Genomic DNA, 24,170 nt, shown 5'->3' with positions numbered 1-24,170 from the left:
AGATGGCCAAAACTATGGAGAAAATGGAAAATAATGCAATCCAATCACGGTTCTCTTAACAGATATTGTCCAATGCCACTTTATTTGACTTGAGGCATCCTATATTCCTGTGAAGTGTCAACAGTTTCAATTGAGAAATGATGTTTGTGTGTCCACACCTGAGGGGGGAGGACGCAGTGTCAATAGGCTCACCTGTTCCACTGCTCATCTGCCATATTTAAGGCGATGATAAATTATGGTTCATAGTGGGCAGGGTTTGTGAAATGGAAATCTTTAGAGTGGGCAGTGGATACATGAGTTCATTTGAAAATCATGACAGCCACAGATAAATGGATAAGAGTGAGTCATACTCAATGAAACATGATTTGTATGTCAAGATTCCAAGGATTCCGATAGAATAAACAAAGAAATAGCTCACGGATGTACTCCGTATGTTGTAACATTGGAATGACAAAGAATTGTGCTCGATTTTTATTTTATTTATTTATTTTTGTAAAAGACTTAAGTGCTCTTTTGAGAGCAGGAAATGGTTTATTTCTGTCTGAATGATGTTAAAACATACACATAAAGGTAAAGGCTTGTGTTCCTGACCCGAAGCAGCGCGCACTTGTGTGTGTGTGTGTGTGGTGGTGGCGGTGGGGGGTGTTGACTTTCACATGACATTGGCGCTCTGGAGATGTTGAGTCGCTGCTGATCTCAGACTGTCGCTGTTCGGTGGATCCAGCACCACTCGCCCGTGGACAGCTCCCTCAGGACCGCTTTACATGGACACAACACTCATTTATGTGCCAAGTCATATTGGAAGTTTACTACTCGGAGAGGAATCTACGGATACCTCACTGCACGAAACACGGACACATTTCCTTTAGGAGAGAATTCAAATTCACTGTAAGTAACTATGAAAATGATTTTCAGTGATCAGTATGAAAAGGTTTGTTCGACCATGTGGTCTCTTGTGGGAGACAAAGAAAAGAGAGAGTAGCATGCTGAATGTGTCCTCACATTAACAGTGTCAATGCACTCAATTTTCATTCATTGGAATTTTTTTATTCCGTTAGAAAATTCACAAAGATTGCACTGGAGCTGAAAAATCCGCTCAACGTATACATATTCAGATATCTATATATCAAATTGCAAATAACATGTATTTATTTTAAAATGCAATTGGCAAAATGCAGAAAATAACCTATAAATATATTTGCAAAAAAAAATAAATAAAAAAAAGCAATTTATTGCAATTATGATGAGAATAAAAAAAAAAAAAAATGAAGAAAAAAAGTCACGAAATGCGTTTTGCTTATTAAAGAAACCCAACTAAAAGTTGATGTGGCTACATGGACAACGTAAATAAAATGCCACAAAATGAACGCTGTATTTTGTCTGGGGGATTTATTTGCTTGCATTTGAGGTGCCATCTCACTAATAAATATATCACACAAAGAAAAAACACAATTGAGAGGCTGACTGGTCGATCGTTCGAGAAAAAAATCAAAAAATATTTATATGACAGCCATGACAGACAATTCCGTTTCAGTTAGAAACACGGCAACGCTCCATGTAATTCAACAAGCGGGGTTTTCGGTAGGGAAAAAGTACATTTCGTTTCGGTGTTTCAGGTTAACTGACGCGCTATCTCGGGTTCGAGCGGGTGTTTGTGTGGAGCTGTGCTGCTGTCTGCGCGGACTGGTGCTGAAATCATGGCGACAAACAACACCAAAAGCACCGATGGACAAGTTGTGACGGAACTCAACGAGATCTCAACTAACGACAAACCCAAAGCAGAAGACGACAAAACCGAGAAGAAGAAGAAAGACATTCCAGCTAGAGAAACTTGGGGCGGGAAGTTTGATTTTCTGCTGTCATGTGTGGGCTACGCCATCGGACTGGGCAATGTGTGGAGATTTCCGTATCTGTGCGGGAAAAACGGCGGCGGTAAGAGCGACTTGACCTTCACGAAGTGTCTGAGATGTGTGTGTTGCATGTGAATGTGTGCTTTATGTTGTTGCGCAGAGCTCTCCATTTCGTGATTTTCATGTATTTCTATGATTTCAGGGGCTTTCTTGATCCCTTATTTTTTGACGCTCTTTTTTGCGGGAGTTCCTCTGTTTTTTCTTGAATGCGCTCTTGGACAGTACACATCCATTGGCGGCCTTGGGGTTTGGAAACTGGCTCCTATGTTCAAAGGTACATTATGATCTCCTATTCTTGCCATATTTTTATCTGCCCCATTTCTTCATGCTGAAAATTTTGCCTGTTTCTAGAAGTGCGCAATGTTGGTGATGTCTGACAACTCCAGTAAACGCAAGCTAGATGAGATTTAGATTCACCCATGGGTAGTTAGTTGTTGTTTTCTTTGTATATACTGTATGTGGATACTGATAGTTGTTGTTATTGTATCACTATGTGTTCCAAATTGACTGTACACATGTGCCAAACCAATTGATGTAATAAAAGCGCCTATAATAAGCCGGCTCTGAGCCACCTCACCCACTAGTATCAGACGCAGGTTAATTAATTGAAACACAATATGTTGCAACTGCAGGTGTTGGTCTTGCTGCTGCTGTTCTATCATTCTGGCTGAACATTTACTACATTGTTATCATTGCCTGGGCCCTGTACTACCTGTACAACTCCTTTACCACTGTAAGCATTTCTTGTCATACTGTATTTGTTTGCATGTGATTTTTACGAACATTTGAACAACATGTGTCATGTCAATGGTCAAAAATATTCGAGGATATTAATTAAATATAGAAAATGTAAAGCATTGTTCTACTCTTTCTAGGAACTGCCATGGAAATCATGTAACAATCCATGGAATACAGAAAGATGCTATACAAACTACAGCATAATAGACACCACCAATCTCACTAGTGCTGTCATGGAATTTTGGGAGTAAGATTGTGGGAAAAGTGTTTGTGCATGACCTTCCATGACCTTTGTGCATGAAGATACATAAGAAATATGTTCATCAACTGTCTTTTTGTGAAGTGTAATTGTGTCGCATGATGTGTTCATACAGACGCAATGTGCATCAAATGACCGATGGCTTAGAAAAACCTGGTGAGATTCGCGTTCCACTTGCAATAACACTGGCCATTGCTTGGGTCCTCGTCTACTTTTGTATCTGGAAAGGTGTGAGCTGGACTGGAAAGGTAAGACGTCTTTGTTGGTCTTTAAGGCTGAGTCCATAATGATTTCATTACATTAAATGTAAAGCAGAGATGGCTTTTGAATTTGTGGATTGAACCTGAAATGCACCATGAGTTTGTTTCCAATACACAGTGGGACGATATTTTATGAAGAAATCAATGTTTTTTAGGTCGTGTACTTCTCGGCCACCTACCCATACTTTATGTTGTTCATTCTGTTCATTCGTGGAGTGACACTGCCCGGGGCAAAGGAAGGAATCTTGTTCTACATCACTCCTGATTTCGAGAAGCTGAAAGAATCTGAGGTGATTAATCACTGGTTTAATCATTCAAACAGGATTCAACACACCAAAACAAGCTGCTAAATGGTGTCATTTCTCATCTCAGGTTTGGCTGGATGCAGCAACGCAGATCTTCTTCTCATATGGTTTGGGTCTGGGCTCTCTTATTGCTCTAGGCAGCTACAACCCTTTCCATAACAATGTGTACAGGTACAACCAGAACATACCAGATCAATATTCCATCACTTAGTTCTGCATAACTTGACCATGTTCCAGTGCTATAGGCCCCTGAACTTTGATTTTAACGTCAATTGATTCTCCTTTGTTGCTGAGATTATTTTTGTTTGAACGTGTAGGCAAACCTGCAGTGGAACTACGATTGTGATTTTCATGCCCATTATCAGGCTTGATATTTTAGCATATGAATAAAAAGAAGAAGCATGTTCTCAGAAGTACCATTTAATGAAACATTCGACTATGTATTTGGCTAGAGATCTCTTAAATAATCCATCCTCTCCTTAAATGCCACATTCATATGGAGCAAATCAGGTCAGTTTGTAGAATGATTGGGACAGTCATATAGTACATTTGATAACAGAATGTTTTTTTCTGTCCTGCAGGGACTCTATCATTGTATGCTGTATAAATTCCTTCACTAGTATGTTTGCTGGATTTGTGATATTCTCTATTGTGGGCTTCATGGCACATGTGACAAAGAGACCAATCGCTGATGTAGCTGCATCAGGTAATTAATTCACATTACATAACCATAACATTGCAATCATCTGTTGACATCCAACTCCCTAATGCTTCATTTGAATTTGAAGCAGTGGTATATAGAAATCTATTTACTGTAGTAAAATAAGTCTTTCACTTAGCCGAAATGATCTTTTCGTGATTTAATGGTGTGCTGTGTATTGCAGGTCCTGGTTTGGCATTCTTAGCTTATCCAGAGGCTGTGACGCAGTTACCCGTCTCACCACTGTGGGCTATTCTCTTCTTCTCCATGCTGCTGATGCTGGGAATCGACAGCCAGGTGAGAAATCACATATTTAAGATCTGACCCAGAAACAGGAGCGAGCAGGATCGAGTAGGTACTTTAGATGTGCTTGCATTGGTGGCCACTAGTGGAAACACAAGGAATATTAAACAACTCAATTAGCCTTGTGTCCAGTCACATCCTTTGATGTTGCTTTTTAATTGCTACATATATTGCGGATTTTTGCTTTTGTTTAGAGGAGTCTGATTAAACTGTCTAGACCAGTGGCTAGACCACAGGTCCCAACCCTGTTCCTGGAGGCCCCCCAGCACTGCACATTTTGTATATCTCCCTTTTCTGACACACCCAATTCAGGTCTTGGAGTCTCCACTAATGAACGGATGAGTTGAATCAGGTGTGTTTGATTAGAGAGATATCCAAAAAGTGTACTGTAGTGTTGGGGGGCCTCCAGGAACAGGGCTGGGAACCACTGGTCTAGACTGAACTGAGGTGGAACTGACTACCATTTCTGTTACATCGACCTGCTTAAAAGGCAATTTAGTAAAATTGTTATAATTTTTGTAATTATTTGATGATCAATGACTTGAGTTGTTCCCTTATTTGTTTTTATTTGTTTGTTTTTGGAAATTGTGACCACAATTGAATTTGCTATATATATATATATGCACAAAGTTGTGCACCGTAAACAGCCAACAGTTAAGCTAGTGCACAATATATTTTGATGGATATATGCTGGACTTTGTTTTATTAAAACTATTACAGTTTTTATGACTTTAAGTGTTATAATTACAATTTTATTCAAATTGGCCTAAATTAATGCAGTTATCACTGTAACGCAACACCTGAAATAAAATTTGACCCTGTTTAATTTTCCAATACACATTCCTACTCTTAATGTGCGTTATTCACCAGTGCACTTTATGTAAGGGATAATGTACCGTCAGCCGGTTGTTATCAGAAAATAAACCCCGACAGGGTGATCACTTAAAGGGGTTTATTTTGCGATAACAACTGGCTGACTGTACATTATCCCGCTTATTAAATGGTTACTACCTAAATAAATAAATACATGGATATAAAACATTGATTTGCATTGAAATTGTGTAATTTGAGTTTACCTGTCTCTACAGGTAAGCTAATAATATAATTTCAATTCAAGTCAATATTTCATGTCCATTTATTATTTGGCGAGTAGTTTTGTAATAAGCTGGATAACGAGCAGTAAGATGGTCATTGCACAGTGATCCGAGAAGTATGAAAGATCACTCGCAATACCTGGTTGACTTACTGTGTCCCTGATGTGAAGTTGTTATTCAGGAATATCAGATTGCTAGATGGCGCCATTGACCAATAAATATCTCATATTTCAGAGACCTGTGTAATAATCTAAAGTATAAAACATACTGTATCTTTATAATCTTTTATCAGAATTGAATAACATACTCCACCTCTGCATCAACTTAAACCCTTACCAATCCCTCCAAGTTATCAAAAGTACACCATCAGAAATCATATTAAACTAGACAAAAATCTAAGAAAAAATAAAATAAAAAAATAACAGCACTGTGTAGAAACATTGGCAAACTAATTTTGTGAATAGAATTGTAGCTGCATTTTCATCATGCCCCCATTAGTTCAGTTTCAGCAGAAAAAATCTTCAACCTTGATCATGTCCATTAGGATCTATTCTTTAACACTTGTAAATTTGCCATGTAAAGACGGCGTCACAATAGCAGTGTTGACACTGGTTTGCAGTTCTGTACAGTGGAGGGCTTCATCACTGCTCTGGTGGATGAGTTCCCACGGATGCTCAGGAAGAGGAGAGAGATTTTCATCGCATGTGTTTGTGTTGTGTCCTACGCCATCGGTCTATCCAATATCACACAGGTAAAGCAGTCTTCAAATACACACTGTGTGAAGAATGTATAAAGCTGAGGAGATTTTGGGTGAAAGATTGTAATATTAATATGATTGTAGATTGCAGAGTTTTACATAACATAACGATTGTGTGTTTCTTGTGTTAGGGCGGCCTCTACGTGTTCAAACTCTTTGATTATTACTCGGCCAGCGGAATGTGTCTGCTCTTTCTGGTTTTCTTTGAGTGTATCTCAATCTCCTGGTGCTACGGTAAATCCATTAAGTCTTGTTACACAATCTGCATTGTTTTTCACATGTTTTCAATGGATTATGCATTGTGCCAGTTCTTTTCACCACTCTAGCAATGGAAAAAATGTTTTGGTTGTCAGTCATCCTGCAATGGATTAAGAATGCTCTCAAAAAGTACAAAATAGCATTCACAAATTCATAACATAATTCACATTCACAAAATAAAATGTATATTTTCATAAAATTTGATTCACAAATGTGTAACTTAATTCATGTTCACAAAATATGATTCATAAATGCAAAACATGATTAATAAAAACACAGGTTGTTTTACGAATTCATTGTTGAATATGCAAATTCATTGTGTAATGAATTTGTAAATCGTCTTTTGTGAATATATTCTTTTTAAGACTCCATATCAGGCTGGAAAGTTTGAATTGATGTCCTTTGGAGACACATATTTGAAGACAAAAATTGTATAGAATTGTAATATTGTGATGATAAGGGTCTTTGAGACTTAAAGTAGAATAGAAGGTCTCCACTGTTTGCCTTGTGTTTGCATTGTGTCATTGTGAGAACAGTCTGATCACCTTCCTGCTGTGGTTTTGTCTTGCCTCATAGCTTCAGTCCCGGCTGTTTCTTAAAATAATACTTCACACAAAATGGAAAATTCTCTCATCATTTACTCCCAGATGTGTATAACTTTCTTTCTTTTTCTTTCTTTCTTTCTTTCTTTCTTTCTTCTACACAAACAAAGATTTTTAGAAGAATATTTCAGCTCTGTTGGTCCATTTTGAACTTTGAAAGTCCACAAAGCACATAAAGCCAGCATTAAAGTAATCCATATGACTCCAATGTCTTCTGAAGAAATATGATAGGTGTGAGTGAGAAACAGCTTAATATTTAAGTCCTTTTTTGCTATAAATCTCCACTTTGCCCAGCCCTTCTATGTGCGCTCACAAGAGGACAGAGTTCTTTGTTCTTAGTTTTTTTGGCGATTCGCAATCTTCGTGCATATTGCCGCATACTAGCAGGGAGATGAAAAAGAAAAAAGGGAGGAATATAGGAAAGGAGAGAATAAATTCTCATGAACGCACATAGGAGGGCTCATGAAAGTGGAGATTTATGGTAAAAAGGGACTTTAATATTAATCTGTTTCTCATCCACACCTATCATATCGCTTCTAAAGACATGGATAAACTACCGGAGTAATTTGGATTAATTTTATGCTGCCTTTATCTGCTTTTTTGGAGCTTCAAATTCTGGCCACCATTCACTTACACTGTGTGCACCTGCAGAGCTAAAAAAAAAAAAACAATTCTTCATTTGTGTATAGCAGAAGAAAGAAAGTCATACACATCTGGGATGGCATGAGGGTGAGTAAATGAGAATTGAAATTTTTGGGTGAATTATCCCTGTAAGCTCATGTGTCCTCTTGATGGTTCTGTCATCTGGGACCGCTACATCACCACTGCCTTGTTTTTGCTCTTTGACTGTGAGATTTGTAGTATGTTAGTTGGCCAGTCATTGCTTGTCTGTCTGATTCGGGAAATCCCACAGGATCTTAGGCTGCGTCAAAATATGCATACTTCCATACTATATCGTATTCCAAAAACAGTATGGCGATGGAGTAGTGTGTCTGATTAAATCATTTTTGCAGTTGTTGTTATTACATCATATGTTTGAGTCACAGGACAATGCCCACGTTCCCGGATGAAGTATGTCCAGGAATGTATTCATACTACTCACCTGCATATCTAGAAAATTACATTTTTTACTGGCCGAGAAGTACGTTGTAGTCCACCAATGTAGGTTCAATTGGAGTTTTCAGCCAGTGTTTATCTCAAATGTTTCTGTATATTATTCTTGGTGATTTGGTTGTGCATTTAGTGTACTATATGTAGGGAGATGACCATGACCAAAAATCAGAAATATGCATGTGTTTGCTAAAATAAACAGAACAGTATATGTAATAAACGATCAATAAAAAAATTCAATCAAGATGCATGATACAATAATATTTAACAAAAACTAAAATTATAGTCTATGACATTACATAGCTCTTTGGTACAGGGGTGCCATTTTACTGACTGAGACAGAGGATCAGGTTGCAGAGGAAAAGATGTATATTAGAAACTGGATGCGTTTTATTTTGCTACCTTGACCTGTACTTTATGACGCTATTATCATTCATCCCTCTGGGTCGGGTCTGTATTGGTTTTATTTGGACATCTGGTCACCCTAAGTGTATGATATTCCTGCCTGCATCTTGCATATTTGCAGGTGCTGGATAGCCTCATGGGCTTTCTTGTAAAGCCTGTACCTTGGTTATTGTTAAAGTTGTAGAGCCTGCACTATACAAATGGAAAGATACTTTAGACACAACTTAGGATTCCTGAGATTGCCACACTGGTGGATCCCTTCAGAAATCCTTAAGTCATCCATTCATTCATATTGGGCAGTTCTCTGAGAAATTTACAAGATGGAACCCATTCGGTTCTAGAAGATTTCTAATTTTTTTTCCAGATTAATCAGTTTTTTCTGACCTAATAATGTGACCCACATGAATTCTCAATAAGATGTGCATTCTGTGCATTCTCTTTAAGCACTTTTCACCCAAAAGAGTGTCATTCAGCCTTTAATGTTGAGAATGCGTGAGATGTGGGTTACTGATTTCGCCATCAGCGCTTTATTCAAGTAAGTGAAGTTTATTTTAATTAATCCAGAGAAGTAAAAGCTTATAAACTGTTGGAAATAAAACGAGTTTGAACCGTTGCCACAGTTGCTGACAGGTTAAATATTGCTAATGTTAAGCTGCAATTCAAGCGTTACAAATGTGATATTTGTAGTAAAAACATACAATTTTACTTCACATATAAAGAACTCAGTGCCAGTATATCGAACCATTTGTATGTATAATCATAAACCCCTGCAGACAGAGTCCAGACAATAGAAAATGTTAGACATGTTTTTCCCCCATTTAAATGGGTAAATAAACATGCATTTTATTTATCTACACACACTTTTGGGCCTGTTTTTATTTCAAATCCAGGGCTGATTTCTCTTCCCAGTCCGCCCCTGGTTGGCACTCCTAAGAACATGTAATATTACATTTTTATTAATTGTCATTTTCATATTAATGTGGAAATACCAGCTTGACAGTTGTAAAAAAGGCACTTACAGTACATTTAGGGGGAAAACCACACAAAACGCTTTGAAACCTGCAGACTTTGACCTCTAAGACATTGGTATATCCATCAGGCAGCATTACGGAATCAACTAAGGTTAATATTGCGATATGGCGATTGAGCTAGCAGCGCTTGGGTGGGTGTTCAGGTTGCTCGCTGTGCCACAGTCTTTGCTCTGTATATTTTCCTGCTTTTTTGTCCTTTGCCGATCACATGCCTGCATAAGGGAAATGTTTTGTGACACTTTATACTGTATATTGAAGTTCCTTGAGTAAGGCATTTGATCCACTTTCAAAGGGGCTCCTAGAGGTTCTCCAAAGGGTTTCACCAGTTTGCAATCTTAGTAACCTCATATGGAGCCTCTGTTCATCTTTACATAGTGTGTATTAATCTGGTTATAAGTGCTGGTGCTTGTGCTACCTTGTGCACTCTGTCATCATTTACAGCCAATGGTAGGATTTCACAATGTTGACAACCTTTGGTTGTAGTTCTACAGTACATGGAAAGGGCTTGTCTTCCGTTATATTTGCTGGTCATTTTGTCACTGATCCATTTTCCTAACCTGTTGCTGTCTGAGATATTGTCTTAAAAACTCATCATGGGGAGTCAGGTGTCTAGTATATTCATGGATGTTGTTTGTTTCATACAAAATGGTGGCCTTCAAGTTTTTGAATAGGCATACTGCCTCAGGACACAGGATTTGAGGTCTTATTATGGTAGGGCAGATGTTTCTTATTTCTTCATAATTGTTTCTGTGTACCCATGGGGTCTCTAATTGCTCATAACTGTCCAGGATGTGGATTATGTGGATTATTAGTTCTTTAACCTTTTCTATCATGAATATGTTTTCTCTCTTCACAACCATCCTACCACCCCACACCTCCATATACTCTTTAAAATAAAGGTCCTCAGTGGTTCATTGTAGCACATTAGGTTATTTCCCTGAACTGTTTTTAAAATGGTTTTCTAAAGCACTAGAGCGTAAATTGTTTTTTTTTTTTTTATTTATTTATTTTTTTTTTTTGTGGAACTTAAAAATGCTTTTCTGTGACATCAGGCTATAAAAACCTTTAATGAACCTTTTTATTTTTAAGAATGTTAATTTCCATTTTTCCCTCTAGATTCTCACTACTGCTGCACATAGATAGATAAATCCTATTAATCATAGGAACAGGATTTCATCAAATGTCATACAATTTCAGGTGTGAACAAGTTCTATGATAACATCCAGGAAATGATTGGGTACAAGCCATGTCTATGGTGGAAATTGTGCTGGGTTTTCTTCACCCCTCTGGTTGTTGCTGTAAGTAACCTCCTTTTTGTCTTGTTCAGAATTAAATGAGGTGTACAAGGCAATAACAGATTGAATGACTAGGGCATGCATATACTATTCTTAATCATGGCGTTTTTTTTTTTTTTTTTTTTTTTTTTTTGAGTGTGTGTGTGCATCATTGTCTGTGACCCCTGAACTCTATTGTTTTTTAAATATTACATCTCACAAATGAAATACCTGTCAGCTAGCGATGCTAACTGAGCAACTTGACAATCTAAGAGCTAAGCTAGGGAGAAAAAACTTAAGGTTGGTAAAATTACAGCCACTATCTCTTTTTGCGCTTTTATGGGTCATTCTATAACCCATTCTATGGGTTTTTATGGGTCATTCTATGAAATGGGTGCCTGTTCCATTGTGAAAAGTGATTTGGACCCAATTTATATAAGGTGTCTTTAACTGCTATGTACATATAGTACATAAAAATGGAATTAATTATAAAATGTGGAATTTCACGGAATTTGACATATTTGGGATAAAATCAATGTACAGTATAAATGCACAATGAATCAAATTAAAATCGTGATATGTCCTAGTGTGATAATTAAACCACAAAAGGCTGAGATTTAATTAAACAAATATACAGTCTGCACGAGCTGCATGGTTCAACAGTAAGTGACTGTGAGGAGCCGCTGCTTATACACTAACCGCATCATTAACATCATGCGCACTCTGTGTAATTACAAAGAGCAGATCACTTTATTCAATGTGAAGCGTGCAGCACATGCAGACTATGTATTTATAATTATTATTTTATACTTAAATCGTAGCCCTAAGCAAATTAGCACATAAAGCAAACTGCTTTTCCGGAGTCATGTCTAGAAGGGATCCCTCTCTTACGTCAAGTTCTCACACATGTGCATTCTGTTATGATGCTTTTGCCTGTGCTTTTCCTGCTCGCGTCTCAGCATATGTGATGGAGAGAATCAAAAACTTCAATAATATCAACAATGTAACATTATTATTATTATGGAGTGACTATTTGCACTAGGTGTAAAAAGCACCTGCCACACAGTGCGGCTGTTTGCACTCAAATAGTCTGGTGGAAGAAAAAATTAAAGACAAACTGCACTCTCAAATATTGCTGCAATGGCTTAGTGTGTAAAGATGGTATGGATGTGCTTTTTTTTCCATGCGGATGGCCAGGATTCAAATTTGCCATTTGACCCAGTTTTCCCCATGCTGTTTCTGTCTCCACTCCTAATATTTTTCTTTAATACTACTTACAATAATAAATAAAATTAATGTAAATGTTGGTTTGGTCAGAGAGCTGAGAGAAAGGTTTGATCTGGGTAAAATTAACCATGGTTAGTAATATTGTAGTAACCATGTTTCTTGGTAGAAGCCATAGTTACATGGTACATTTTTGTAAGGGTGTAGGGTGTCTGTGGGACTCTAAATAAACACAATAAACACACTGCAGTAATGCCCTGTATTTCGTATTAAATTAGGGGTGCAAATAGTACCTGCCACTATTTGCACTTAGTGCAAATAGCCTCTGCCCTATTATAATTATTTGTATTATTATCAAAAAATCCTGTTGTCTTCTTGAAATCTCATATAGCATCCCATGTTTCTAGGACACAGTAATATTTTGACAGAAGTTCATGTTAGGGCACATATTACTTTAAATCTTACTGAGGTGTGGATGCAATCATTGTTTTATTAAAATATAAAGTTGCATAAGGGCGGATTAGGACCCGGAGCCTATAAAATAAGATCTGTATTAGTTACCACTAGACCACCCACTCCAACTCTTGTTAACAGAACTAATTGATATACTTTTCCACTGACCAACAATATCTCATGATTGACATTTGCAGACATAGAGCTAAAGTTATAACATTTAATTTGTAAAATCTTTATTTTAGAGCTTGAACTGGTCATCAAGAATGACTATTTGTCAAAACAGGCAATTTAAAATCATCTTTTACAAGCACTCCAAATTGCTGTGTGACTTCCAGTCAACACCGTGTAAGAATCTCGTGAGATTGACATGAGAGGTATCTCTTCCAGAGGTGAGAAGTGAAGTTATCAAAAACATCCGGTTTTCTGCCAAAAGGCCAAAATAAAAGCTCCATTTAATGCGTGAAATTGAAAAAATGCGACAGAAATATATTACTTTTGTATGGTAAAATATAGTATGTAGTAGTAGTAATGATAATAATAACATATAAATAATAATTACATTATATTTAAGCAATATCTCACAAGCGAGAGTTTCATCACTGCTTTCATTAATACTGTGATGCTCTACTGTGCAGCACTGTATTTGACAAAAAAATTCAATAATTCAGTGCTGGTTTTTGGATTGTGCTGTGAGGATCAGTAAAGTAGCACTATAAAATAATGCAATGGTATGTTGAAAAGTAATTGTTCTATTCTCATTTGCTAAACATTCTATGAATTAATTTGATTAGATTTTTTATAATAAAATGTAAAAAAAACAAACAAAAAAATAAATAAATAAATAAATAAATAAAAAAACGGAATTCAAAGAAAATAAAATGGAAAAATTGGAATTTGGAAAAAAATAAAACTGAATTTGGAAAAAAATAAAACGGATTTCATAGGACTCTTTTGTTGTTATATTTAACTGCATGTAATTGCATCTGTAATCAAAACAGCAAATAAAATGAAAATAAAATAAAGTTACTGTTTTTGTTGTTGATGTTTTTAGAAAAATGCCTGTTCATAACAACACATCCTAAAAATTGGCAACAGCTATTCATTGTTAAAGTCATTATTTACTCAAAACATAATGAGGGACACAAAAGATATCTGCTTTGTAGAATGACCCTTATCCTTAATCTTAATTAAAAAAAAAAACCTACTCATTATGATACAATGGTTTATTTCTTTGTACTTTAGGAACATGTATACCAGATAAATAGTGTACCAAAAGTAAATAAAAATATGGATTACAGTTTGCCTTAATACTTAGTAGGTTTATTGTTCTTCCCATACACTCATGTTACCAAGTATCCCGTTCCTGCCTTGTATTTAAACCTGATAAAAGTTTAATTGATGTTTTCAAAGTCTGGAGTTCTTCAATATAAAGTTTCACAACAACTTACAAAGGAATTATAACAAAAAGTGTGATTATGTGAAAAAAGCAGTATTTTTAAACAAAGCCTCCCTGCAGGGTGTGTTCCTCTTCAGTGCAGTGCAAATGGTTCCTCTTAAAATGAACAACTACGTGTTCCCTACATGGGGTCAGGGGGTGGGCTGGCTCATGGCCCTGTCCTCTATGGTCCTCATTCCCGGCTATATGGTCTACATGTTCCTCACCCTGAAGGGCACTTATAAGGAGGTAACTGTTTTCAGTTTCATTCAGTAGTGCTCAAATTTAATCAGCAGACATCACTATAGTTAGTACTGTTAGTATTGTTAGTTTTCACATCACAGTTTCTCTTGTGCACTGTTGTTTTAGCTTTAAGTTTCAAAGATAAGAGTAGCCTACAGTTTAATAACTTATTATTAGATTACTATGACTATGTTTACATGCTCAAGAATATTCTGATATTAGTCGTGCAGTAACCTGATTGCAATAACCACATATAAGGAATACGGAATATACCTGTATTAATCAGATTTTGGCTGTAATTATTCATTTATCTGCGCAAAGGTAATTCTGGATGACATTTGATGCAGACAGTTGTGAAAAGTCAAGCTATTGAAGAAACACATTTTCAGAGTAAGGAGGAGACTTGACCTACATTTTTGCAATTCATTGAATTTGTTGTTTAGGGAATAGTAGGAAAAGAACGTACATGGCTTCTTTTTTCTGAATATGCTGCTCACTATGCTACACACAGTGCAACAAATTAAACAGAACGCAGATGTCTAAAGAAGCGTTTATAGAAAGTGTACGGTTTTGTTTATTTGACAGTGTCTAATAAATGGTGCGAGTAAAAAAAAATCTGCGCGAGACGATGAAAAAATTGTGAGATGTGGTGCAACGGTCAAAGCATTCGTCCAGCGCATGTTTACGTAGAAAAACAATTGTTAAACAGCGCAAACGCATGCAAAGCACGTTTAAACAGCCCATAACTCACCCTATACTTGAAAAACGGACCCAAACCTGTCAGGTTCTGGTCGGGTTGCAGACCACTATTACAAATGTAAAATAACTGAATAGTTATTTTGATATTCGAATACAGGCGTGTTGAACAGTTAATCGAATAATGACTATCTGTGCACATGTTTAATATAAGTATACCTGTGCTCACTGGTGCTGCTTGTGTCGGCTCATTTCAGCGCATCAGGATAATGCTGCAGCCTCCTGCAGTGAGACGTGCTCAGGAGAATGGGCCAGAGCAACAGCAGCTGCAGTCGCAGCCACAACAACCAGAGCAATCACCGCAGCTACAGCAATCACCCCAACAACCACAGCCACCAGACCAAGCACCACAGCAACTGCAACAGCCGCAGCAGCAGCAATCACCACAGCAACCACAACAAATGCAGCAACCACAACAACCGCTGCAACTGCAGACGCCATCTCAGCCACAGGCACAGGCTGATTATTCTTCTCCACCTTACCCTGGCAGTGATGCCAACGTGTAAAAGCAGTGTAGGTGAACCCCAGCAGAGAGCAATCAAAGATTAACAACACAGAGGACTTCCATGTTTATACAGTAATAGAATCATCTACCTCCAGGGGTCATACATAATCAACATAAAAAATAAAAAAAAGTAAAAAATAAATAAATTAATTAAAAAAAAACCACAAACACACAAAAAAAATGCTGCATTTGGAAAACTTACACCTAAATCTGTAAGTATCCCAAATGCAGAGCAAAGAGTGTCCATGTTTAAAATTACTTATATACTATGTATTATGTGAATCTGTCTCTACTAAGGTTATACTGTGAGTTAGATTTAAGGACAGTGCACTGCTTCTCAATGCATAAGCTATATCTGTGAGATGTGATAGACTGTTTCCATGTTGCACTGGGGACTAAAGCTCAGAGGGCACACAAGCATCAAAGAGAAAAAGGGCGAGATTACGTTACATTCTGGGTCATTTGGAAGAACCAAGATGTATCAAGCAAGCCCTGTGCCTGAAGCACAACAAATTTTCATCGCCCTTGGGTGACCCACTATGTGTTGTTTTATATTTTTGTTGAAAGAGACTGTTCCTATTTTTTTTTTTTCTGAGAGAAAAAAAGAGAAACAATTTGTCTGTGACTGAAATATTTTTAGAATTATTTTTAGAGTTCTTTGTACTTTAATGTTGTGACCAAGGACCAAAATCATAGACTAAAGCAAAAACGAATCTATGCCAGGCAGAGTGTAGTTTGTAAAGCACAGGGTACAAAAATACAAGAAAATAGGAAAAAGCAAAACACAGGGTGAACCTTTTTGCTGTCAAGTACAGACTTTTGATGAGTACTGTCAATTCAGAGTCCTGTTTACATGCCCCCTCAGGAATATAAAAAAATAATCAAATCTCTGGTATGTATCTGACCCAGAATGCATATCATTAAGCCTGTGATACACTGATCAATGGAGCTACAATGTTCAGCTGTATTTGCATGACCATCAGTTAATTCATGTGCCAAAATGTTGAATCAGTGCAGTGCTTAGAAGAAGAAAAAAAAAAAAAAAAACAATAGCTATAACTAGCCACTTAATAGTTTACACTACTAGATTGTGCCATACTTTCTTGGAAAAGTATACAAAACATTCTCTTGATAATTTTTTTATCAAGTTAGTAACACATACAATACAAAAAATATTTAGGGTTTTTGCCCCCCCCCCCCCCCCCCACACAAGACAAAGTACACACAGACTGCTTTGGTTGGGCAATGGTGTGGCGACAGTTTGCGTCAAAGGCAGCTACATGTGAAAAAGCATTTGGTCGTCTTAAACATGTTTACTAAAGGGAGATAAGTACCTACATAAAATGTGAAATTGCTATGCCCTGTGAATTTTGTACAAAATTACTTTACTGCAGTTTTATCTGGAACTTTATTGTAAAATTGTATTGTGTAAAACATGTAATCGTGAATGTCAGTATTCCATTATTAAGTTCTTGTCTAAATGTCAAAATATTTGAAAAACAATTGCTGTTTTCTGCAATAATATTTTGTTCTCTAATACCGAAGCACATATCTTATGGAAATAATGAGAAGTGAGTGATGATGATGATGATGATGATGATTATAAAAAGGATTAGAATTTATGTCTCGTAAGAAAAAAATATTGTTTTGTATATTTTTAACTGTTACACTGCCTAAAACAAATTATACATAAGACATGTATTTAAATGGTGTTATATCAAAAAAGCACGATTGTTATGTAAAATGTATGAATAAACATAGAAATATTCGTAGTCTACAATGTGTGCGTTGAATTTCAGTGTTCACTACAGAAGCCGTTTATTATAAATCTGTGTTACAAAGACAAGCTAATTATTCTTCAAACAGTATCCCTCTTAAATGTCCAGTGCAAATAAAGACATCAAAGAATGCACTATAACAACAAATAAGCCGTAATTAACTGGGCTGAAATAATAAACATGTTTAAGATGCGCAGATCCTAATGAATGGGCAAAGCAATGAGACAGGTCATACTCCTGCTCTTTCTGTTGTATTATTCATATTCTGCAGTTGCTCATCATACTGCAGACAGCCCCTTGAGTAATAATCAAAGAAAAGACAGGATATAAAAATACATATGTAGGTTGTCAGAAACTGGCATAGAGTGTACAAAACAGGCAACTTAAAAGGAGACAATTACAAAGAAATTAATTTTATAAAAGTAAGCACTGTGTAGTAGGTACTGTTTGCATTTTAATATCTAAGTCAATAAGATTTATGTAATGTTAATAACATATTTGTTCTGTTGAATCTATTTACAAATGTGATTCGGAAACTGTTGTTCTCATTATGTCTGACTCATTACAAAGGATTGTTGCCTTCATGTGCAATCAGAATTATTGAAATACGAGTTTCCCACTCATAATTACGACTGGGAAACGTCCTGGTTACTTGCGTAACCTCCGTTCCCTGATGGAGGGAACGAGACGTTGTGTCGATGTAGTGACACTAGGGTTTACTCTTGGGAGCCCGAGACACCTCTGGTCTTTGATAAAAGGCCAATGAAAATTGGCGAGTGGTATTTGCATACCCCGGACATACGGGTATAAAAGGGACATACTCATTCAGGTTTTGTGCTGAGGAGCCGAGACAAGGTCCCGGCCATTTCTGCGGGTAGTTCAGTGTTGTGGCAGGAGGGACACAACGTCTCTTTCCCTCCATCAGGGAACGGAGGTTACGCAAGTAACCAGGATGTTCTCTATCTGTCACACACTCAACATTGTGTCGATGTAGTGACACTATGGGTCCCTATACGAAATGCCGCAACTGGCTGAACTGTGTTACGTGAACTGGCGGTGTGTGACGGTAGACCACTGTGTGCCTCGTAGCCAGTGCACCAGGCCAACATGTAACCTCCCCCAATGCTGTTATGAGTGTCGAACGGCCCTTTGGGGACAAGTCGACTGCCCAAAAGATAGAGACAGGCTAGCCCAGTCATGGCCTCTTATCCTCTTTTTTTTTCCTCTCCCCCCCAAAAGAAGGAATTAACCGACTGGGGCCACCAGGTCTAGTCGGGGAGTGTCACTCCCAAGGGGAAGACACTGAGGAGGGGGGGGGGGTGGTATTTTGAGTGGAAATAAGTCACATTGGTCTTGCCGAGCTTTGTCGGAAGTATGTCATGTGGAGAAGTCCCATGGTAGGTCCTACCCTACGGGGGAGGAGTTTCTATGAGCATGGTGACTGGGGCAGAGGGGCCTCTGCCTAAGGAAGACGCAGTTTACCAACAGGGAAATGAATTAGCGGAAGATATTCGTTGCATGGGGTTACCTATGGGGAGCCACCACATAAGGAGCACCTACCCCAGTACAGAGCTTAGTTAGCACGTGTACTGAGCTGGCAGCGAGTTTCTCCGCAAACTCTTCTGCCACAGGGCTCGGAGGAAATCATCCAGGGAACACAGTTTGTGAACACTACTGGGAGTCAACAGTGCATGTCTTCAGCTCAGGGGAGGTGAAAGGCGCTATGCTCAAGTGATACACCCGGCCAGCTGTCCCGGACTTACCTGCTTGTGCGTGCCACTACACGGGATGAAACCAGTTCCACCCAGAGATTGTAGAACCTCGCAAAGGTGTTGGGTGTTGCCCAGCCCGCTGCTCTGCAAATGTCTGTTAGAGAGGCACCACTGGTCAATGCCCAGGAGGCTGCTACACCCCTGGTAGAATGGGCTCGTAGCCCTGCTGGGGGAGGCATGTCCTGGGCGTGATATGCCATTGTTATGGCGTCAATGAGCCAGTGGGCGATCCTCTGCTTGGAGACAGCGCTTCCTTTCCGCTGTCCACCAAAGCAGACAAAGAGCTTCTCAGAGACACTAAAGCTCTGCATGCGATCCAAATAGATGCGCAAAGCGCGCACCGGACACAGCAACGTCAGGGCTGGGTCTGCCTCCTCCTGAGGCAGCGATTGCAGGTTCACCACCTGGTCCCTTAAAGGGGTCATGGGAACCTTGGGCACATAGCCCGGCCGGGGTCTCAGGATCACGTGAGAGTAGCCCAGACCAAACTCCAGGCACATTTCGCTGATAGAGAACGCTTGCAGGTCTCCTACCCTCTTGATGGAAGTGAGCGCAGTCAGGAGGGCAGTCTTCAAAGAGATTGCCTTAAGCCTAGCTGACTGCAAGTGCTCAAAGGGGGCTCTCTGTAGACCCTGAAGAACTACAGGGAGGTCCCATGAGGGAATGAGTAAGGACTTACCATCCACTGTGTCGTGGTGTGCCGCTATAGCGGCTACATACACCTTCAAGGTGGAGGGGGACAGCTGCCTTTCCAACCTCTCGTGCAGGAAGGAAAGCACCAATCCGACTGAGCATCTCTGGGGGTCTTCACATCGGGAAGAACACCACTTAGTGAACAGACACCACTTAAAGGCATACAGGTGCCTTGTAGAGGGGGCCCTAGCCTGAGTGATCGTGTCTACCACCATGGGTGGTAGGCCGCTAAAGTCTTCCGCATCCCATCCAGGGGCCAGACATGGAGATTCCAAAGGTCTGGTCACAGGTGCCAGATGGTGCCCCGTCCCTGAGAAAGAAGGTCCTTCCACAGGGGAATTCGCCAGAGGGGGGGCTGTCACGAGGAGCGTGAGGTCCGAGAACCATGTCTGGGTGGGCCAGTAGGGTGCTACCAGGACGACCTGCTCCTTGTCCTCCCTGACCTTGCACAGGGTCTGTGCAGGTAGGCTCACTGGGGGAAATGCATATTTGCGAAGTCCAGGGGGCCAGCTGGGTGCCAGCGAGTCTATACCGAGAGGTACCTCGGTCAGGGCATACCAGAGTGGGCAGTGGGAAGATTCTTGGGAGGCGAACAGGTCTACCTGTGCCTGCCCGAATCGACTCCAAATCAGCTGGACCACCTGAGGGTGGAGTCTACACTCTCCCCTGAGGGTAACCTGCCATGACAGCGTGTCTGCTGCAGTGTTGAGGTCGCCCGGGATGTGAGTGGCTCGCAGTGACTTGAGGTGCTGCTGACTCCAGAGGAGGAGACGGCGGGCAAGTTGTGACATACAACGGGAGCATAGACCGTGTTGATGGTTGACATATGCTACCGTTGCCGTGTTGTCTGTCTGAACTAACACATGCTTGCCCTGGATCAACAGCCGAAACCTCCGCAGGGCGAGCAGAATTGCCAGCAACTCGAGGCAGTTGATGTGCCAACACAGCCGAGGGCCTGTCCATGAGCTGGCGGTTGCGTGCCCGTTGCATACAGTGCCCCAGCCCGTTTTGAAGGCATCTGTCGTAACCACGACGCGCCTGGAGACCTACTCTAGGGGAATGCCTGCCCATAGAAACGTGAGGTTGGTCCTAGGGCTGAAGAGGCGGTGACAGATCGGCGTGATGGCCAAGTGATGTGTCTCGTGGCACCGTGCCCATCTTGGGACTCGAGTCTGAAGCCAGCGCTGAAGTGGTCTCATATGCATCAACCTGAGCGGAGTGGCCACCGCTGAGGATGCCATATGCCCCAGGAGCCTCTGAAACAGTTTCAGTGGAACCACTGTCTTCTGTCTGAACGCCTTCAAACAGGTCAGCACCGACTGTGCACGCTAGTTCGTGAGGTGCACCGTCAACGAGACTGAGTCCAACTCCAAGCCGAGAAAAGAGATGCTCTGAACCGAGAGGAGCTTGCTCTTTTCCCAGTTGACCCGGATGCCTGCCAAACTGAATTGCGTAGCCGAGTCGGACGGTCCGGATCAGCCATTGTGACGGATTGGAAAGAGCAAGCCATGCATCCAAGCTCCGGGCAAGGGGGACCAAGGGGACAATCTCGTCAGATGTACCGGCGGGTGGGGCCTTGCAGCGGGGCAGAGCCTGAGGTGCCACGCCGTGTTGTGGCCGTGCTGAGTTCAGGGACATCGAAGCACTTACCTGGCTCCTTATGACCACCCCCGGAACAGCCTGGGACAGGGGAGGAAGAGGCCTGTCCCGTGGAGTCACGAGGACAGTTCACATCGGGGGCAGATTTGTGCCACAGCTGGGCGCGCAGGGGTGGGGAGACCGCCACTGGGGCGCCAAACCTGCCAAAATGGAATGGTAGACGGTGGTCGTGATGATGGCCGTGCACACTGGGTATGTGACCCAGGGAACAAGGAAACCGCTCTTTTGCTGAACTCTTGGGTACTGTAGCCACTTGGGCATGTGGTGAAATTAAATGAAAAGGCAACAAAAGATTCTCCTCCCGGCCCTCCACCGGGGGATGGCGTGGTCTGTTTACCAGCTCCAAAGCAGTGGGTTTTGTCGTCCCTGGGTCGCCCGTCTCAGGGGCTCTTCGAAGCCTTCGTGGGTTCTTGGCGGCCGGCTGTGAGACGGGCGGTGTCTGCTTCCTGCGGTAGGCTCCACGCCGGGGCCGGGCCGAAGGGGCGGGCTGCAGCAAGGTGGACATCGCCCGCCCGAGAGACCTTGCCGTGACCTTCGTTGCCCGGAGAGCGAGGTCGGTCTCCAAGCGCAGCTCCTGCATCAATCTTGGGGCAGAACTACCCTCGTGCAGTTCCTTTAGCGCCTTGGCTTGGTGGACTTGCAGGACAGCCATGGTGTGCAGGGCGGAGGCAGCTTGTCCAGCGGCACTGTAGGCTTTGGCCGTCAGAAACCTACAGGCCTTGGACGGGAGCTTTGGGCACCCGCGCCAGGTGGCGGCGCTCTGCGGGCATAGGTGCACCGCGAGCACCTTATCCACTGGGGGAATCGCCGAATAGCCCCTGGCCGCCCCACCATCGAGGGTAGTAAGGGCGGGGGAGCTGAAAGATCGGGACCGGGCAGTAAAAGGTGCCTCCCATGACCTTGTCAGCTCCTCGTGCACTTCCGGGAAGAAAGGAACTGGAGTGGGGCGAGCCCAGGAACCAATCATCGAGCTGCGAGGGTTCAGGGGAGAGCGGAGGGTTCCACTCTAGCCCGACGCTCGCAGTATGTCCATCATTTCCGCATCAGCCTGTGACTGGGCGACCGTACCTGAGGGGGGGAGCCCAGCTGAGGCTTCTGCATCTGACTGGACAAGCCCGCTCTCCGATGCTGCACTCGAGAGCTCCTCAGCTTCGCGGGCTCCGAACAAGAGGTTGAACTCGCCGTGAGATGAGCCAGCGGACTCATCCAGAAGCCCGATCGGGGCAGACGAGTGTGCTGGGGAATGGGAGGTCCGTGGGGTGTTAACCAGCGGATGTGGTCCCACTGTGGTCCCCAAATCGCCCCCAGTGCTAGCCGCGCTGGCCTCATACCCGTAGGTAGAAGGACGGCAACGTTACCATGGTCATGTTCTCGCAACGAGTACATGATCCATCCATGAACGCTGTCTCCGCGTGGGTCATGCTCAGACACGAAAGACCGCAATCGTGACCATCAGAAGTTGAGAGATAATGACCGCAACCAGGAATAACACACAAATGGAAAGGCATCTTTAAAAAGACGCGTCTTTAAAAAGACGTTCCGTGTGTGCCGCTCTTTTAGAGAAATATACTCTTTTAGAGAATATACTCTCTTATTTCTGCCGAAGTGCCCAGGGGCGTTCTCTGCAGTGCACCAGTGCAGAGGAGGAAGAAGCCGCTGAAATACGCCGTCAGATCCAGCAGAGTTGAATGAACAGTCAGCTCAGTAAATATTGACCGTTCGGCTCCGAAGAGAAAATCTGAATGAGTGGTTGCATACCAGCTCCTTTTATACCCGTATGTCCGGGGGAGTGGTATGCAAATACCACTCGCCAATTTTCATTGGCCTTTTATCAAAGACCAGAGGTATCTCGGGCTCCCAAGAGTGACCCCTAGTGTCACTACATCAACACAATGTAGAGTGAGTGACAGATAGGGAACTCTGAGATAATTTTGATACCAGAGTTTCCGAGTTGGGAAGAGACGTACACTTTCAACATGGCGGATGAGAGTACGGTTTCTGTAGTGAATGACAGCAAGTTGTATTAATTTTTCTAAATTAAGCTATTTGTTAGCGCTTGCCATTTCCATCATATACATTTCTGTATATCAGCAACCATTTGATGCATGTTGTAAATTTTCCAGCGTGAAAATAGCTTGTATTTGACCAAAATTCCATTATCGTCAGCAAGCTGACTGAGTTTGATATATTATGGTGTCAAAATAAAAGTTTCTCAAGAAATATGCATGAACGAACCTGCCGTCGTCAATGTTTCCTGTTGTTTCCAAAAACAAAGCACTTGAACGTGACTAACTCTAATTACCACTTCAGAAGTGGGAAGTAGGATAATTCCGACAGCACATGAAGGCAGCATTAATTGAGAAAACAGAAGATTGGTGGTAAAAAAATAAATAAATAAATAAATAAAAGTTACAAGAATTATGTAAGTTTGTTTGATTTATGTGGTTGTTAAAAGGTGATATCCACATTTGTGTATCAATCATCTGTTTGAGGTTCATGTCCAAAACTGTAATTGATGTGAAATGTGGCCAAGCTTAGTCACACAGTATATGAACCAGCCAAAAGATCAGAATTTGGGTATAGCAGAAGGGTATAGTAGGGTAGTAATTAAATAATATAATTTAATTGAAACCAGCGATAAAT

General features: G+C 41.0%; 1 protein-coding gene across 2 annotated transcripts in view; it reads left to right on the top strand.

Moving 5' to 3' along the window:
* Positions 1-334: 334 nt before the first annotated feature.
* Positions 335-24,170, top strand: part of slc6a1a (solute carrier family 6 member 1a) — a 92,899-nt gene continuing 69,063 nt past the window's right edge. The window contains exons 1-15 of one of the 2 annotated variants that reach the window (XM_051661252.1): positions 335-888; positions 1,617-1,932; positions 2,053-2,184; positions 2,543-2,643; positions 2,786-2,895; positions 3,023-3,155; positions 3,323-3,457; positions 3,540-3,643; positions 4,054-4,178; positions 4,357-4,469; positions 6,189-6,320; positions 6,458-6,560; positions 10,930-11,030; positions 14,203-14,370; positions 15,318-17,399. In XM_051661252.1, the coding sequence (XP_051517212.1) occupies positions 1,698-1,932; positions 2,053-2,184; positions 2,543-2,643; positions 2,786-2,895; positions 3,023-3,155; positions 3,323-3,457; positions 3,540-3,643; positions 4,054-4,178; positions 4,357-4,469; positions 6,189-6,320; positions 6,458-6,560; positions 10,930-11,030; positions 14,203-14,370; positions 15,318-15,626 (2,001 nt within the window). In that variant the 5' untranslated portion in view covers positions 335-888; positions 1,617-1,697 and the 3' untranslated portion in view covers positions 15,627-17,399. Of the gene's footprint in view, positions 889-1,616; positions 1,933-2,052; positions 2,185-2,542; positions 2,644-2,785; positions 2,896-3,022; positions 3,156-3,322; positions 3,458-3,539; positions 3,644-4,053; positions 4,179-4,356; positions 4,470-6,188; positions 6,321-6,457; positions 6,561-10,929; positions 11,031-14,202; positions 14,371-15,317; positions 17,400-24,170 lie in introns of those variants that run through there. The other variant, XM_051661254.1, reaches the window with a different exon arrangement.

Source organism: Myxocyprinus asiaticus, chromosome 29 (assembly GCF_019703515.2).
Source record: "Myxocyprinus asiaticus isolate MX2 ecotype Aquarium Trade chromosome 29, UBuf_Myxa_2, whole genome shotgun sequence".
Lineage (NCBI taxonomy): Eukaryota > Metazoa > Chordata > Actinopteri > Cypriniformes > Catostomidae > Myxocyprinus > Myxocyprinus asiaticus.
Note: the sequence above shows the minus strand (reverse complement) of the source record. Positions and strands in the feature narration are given on the sequence as shown.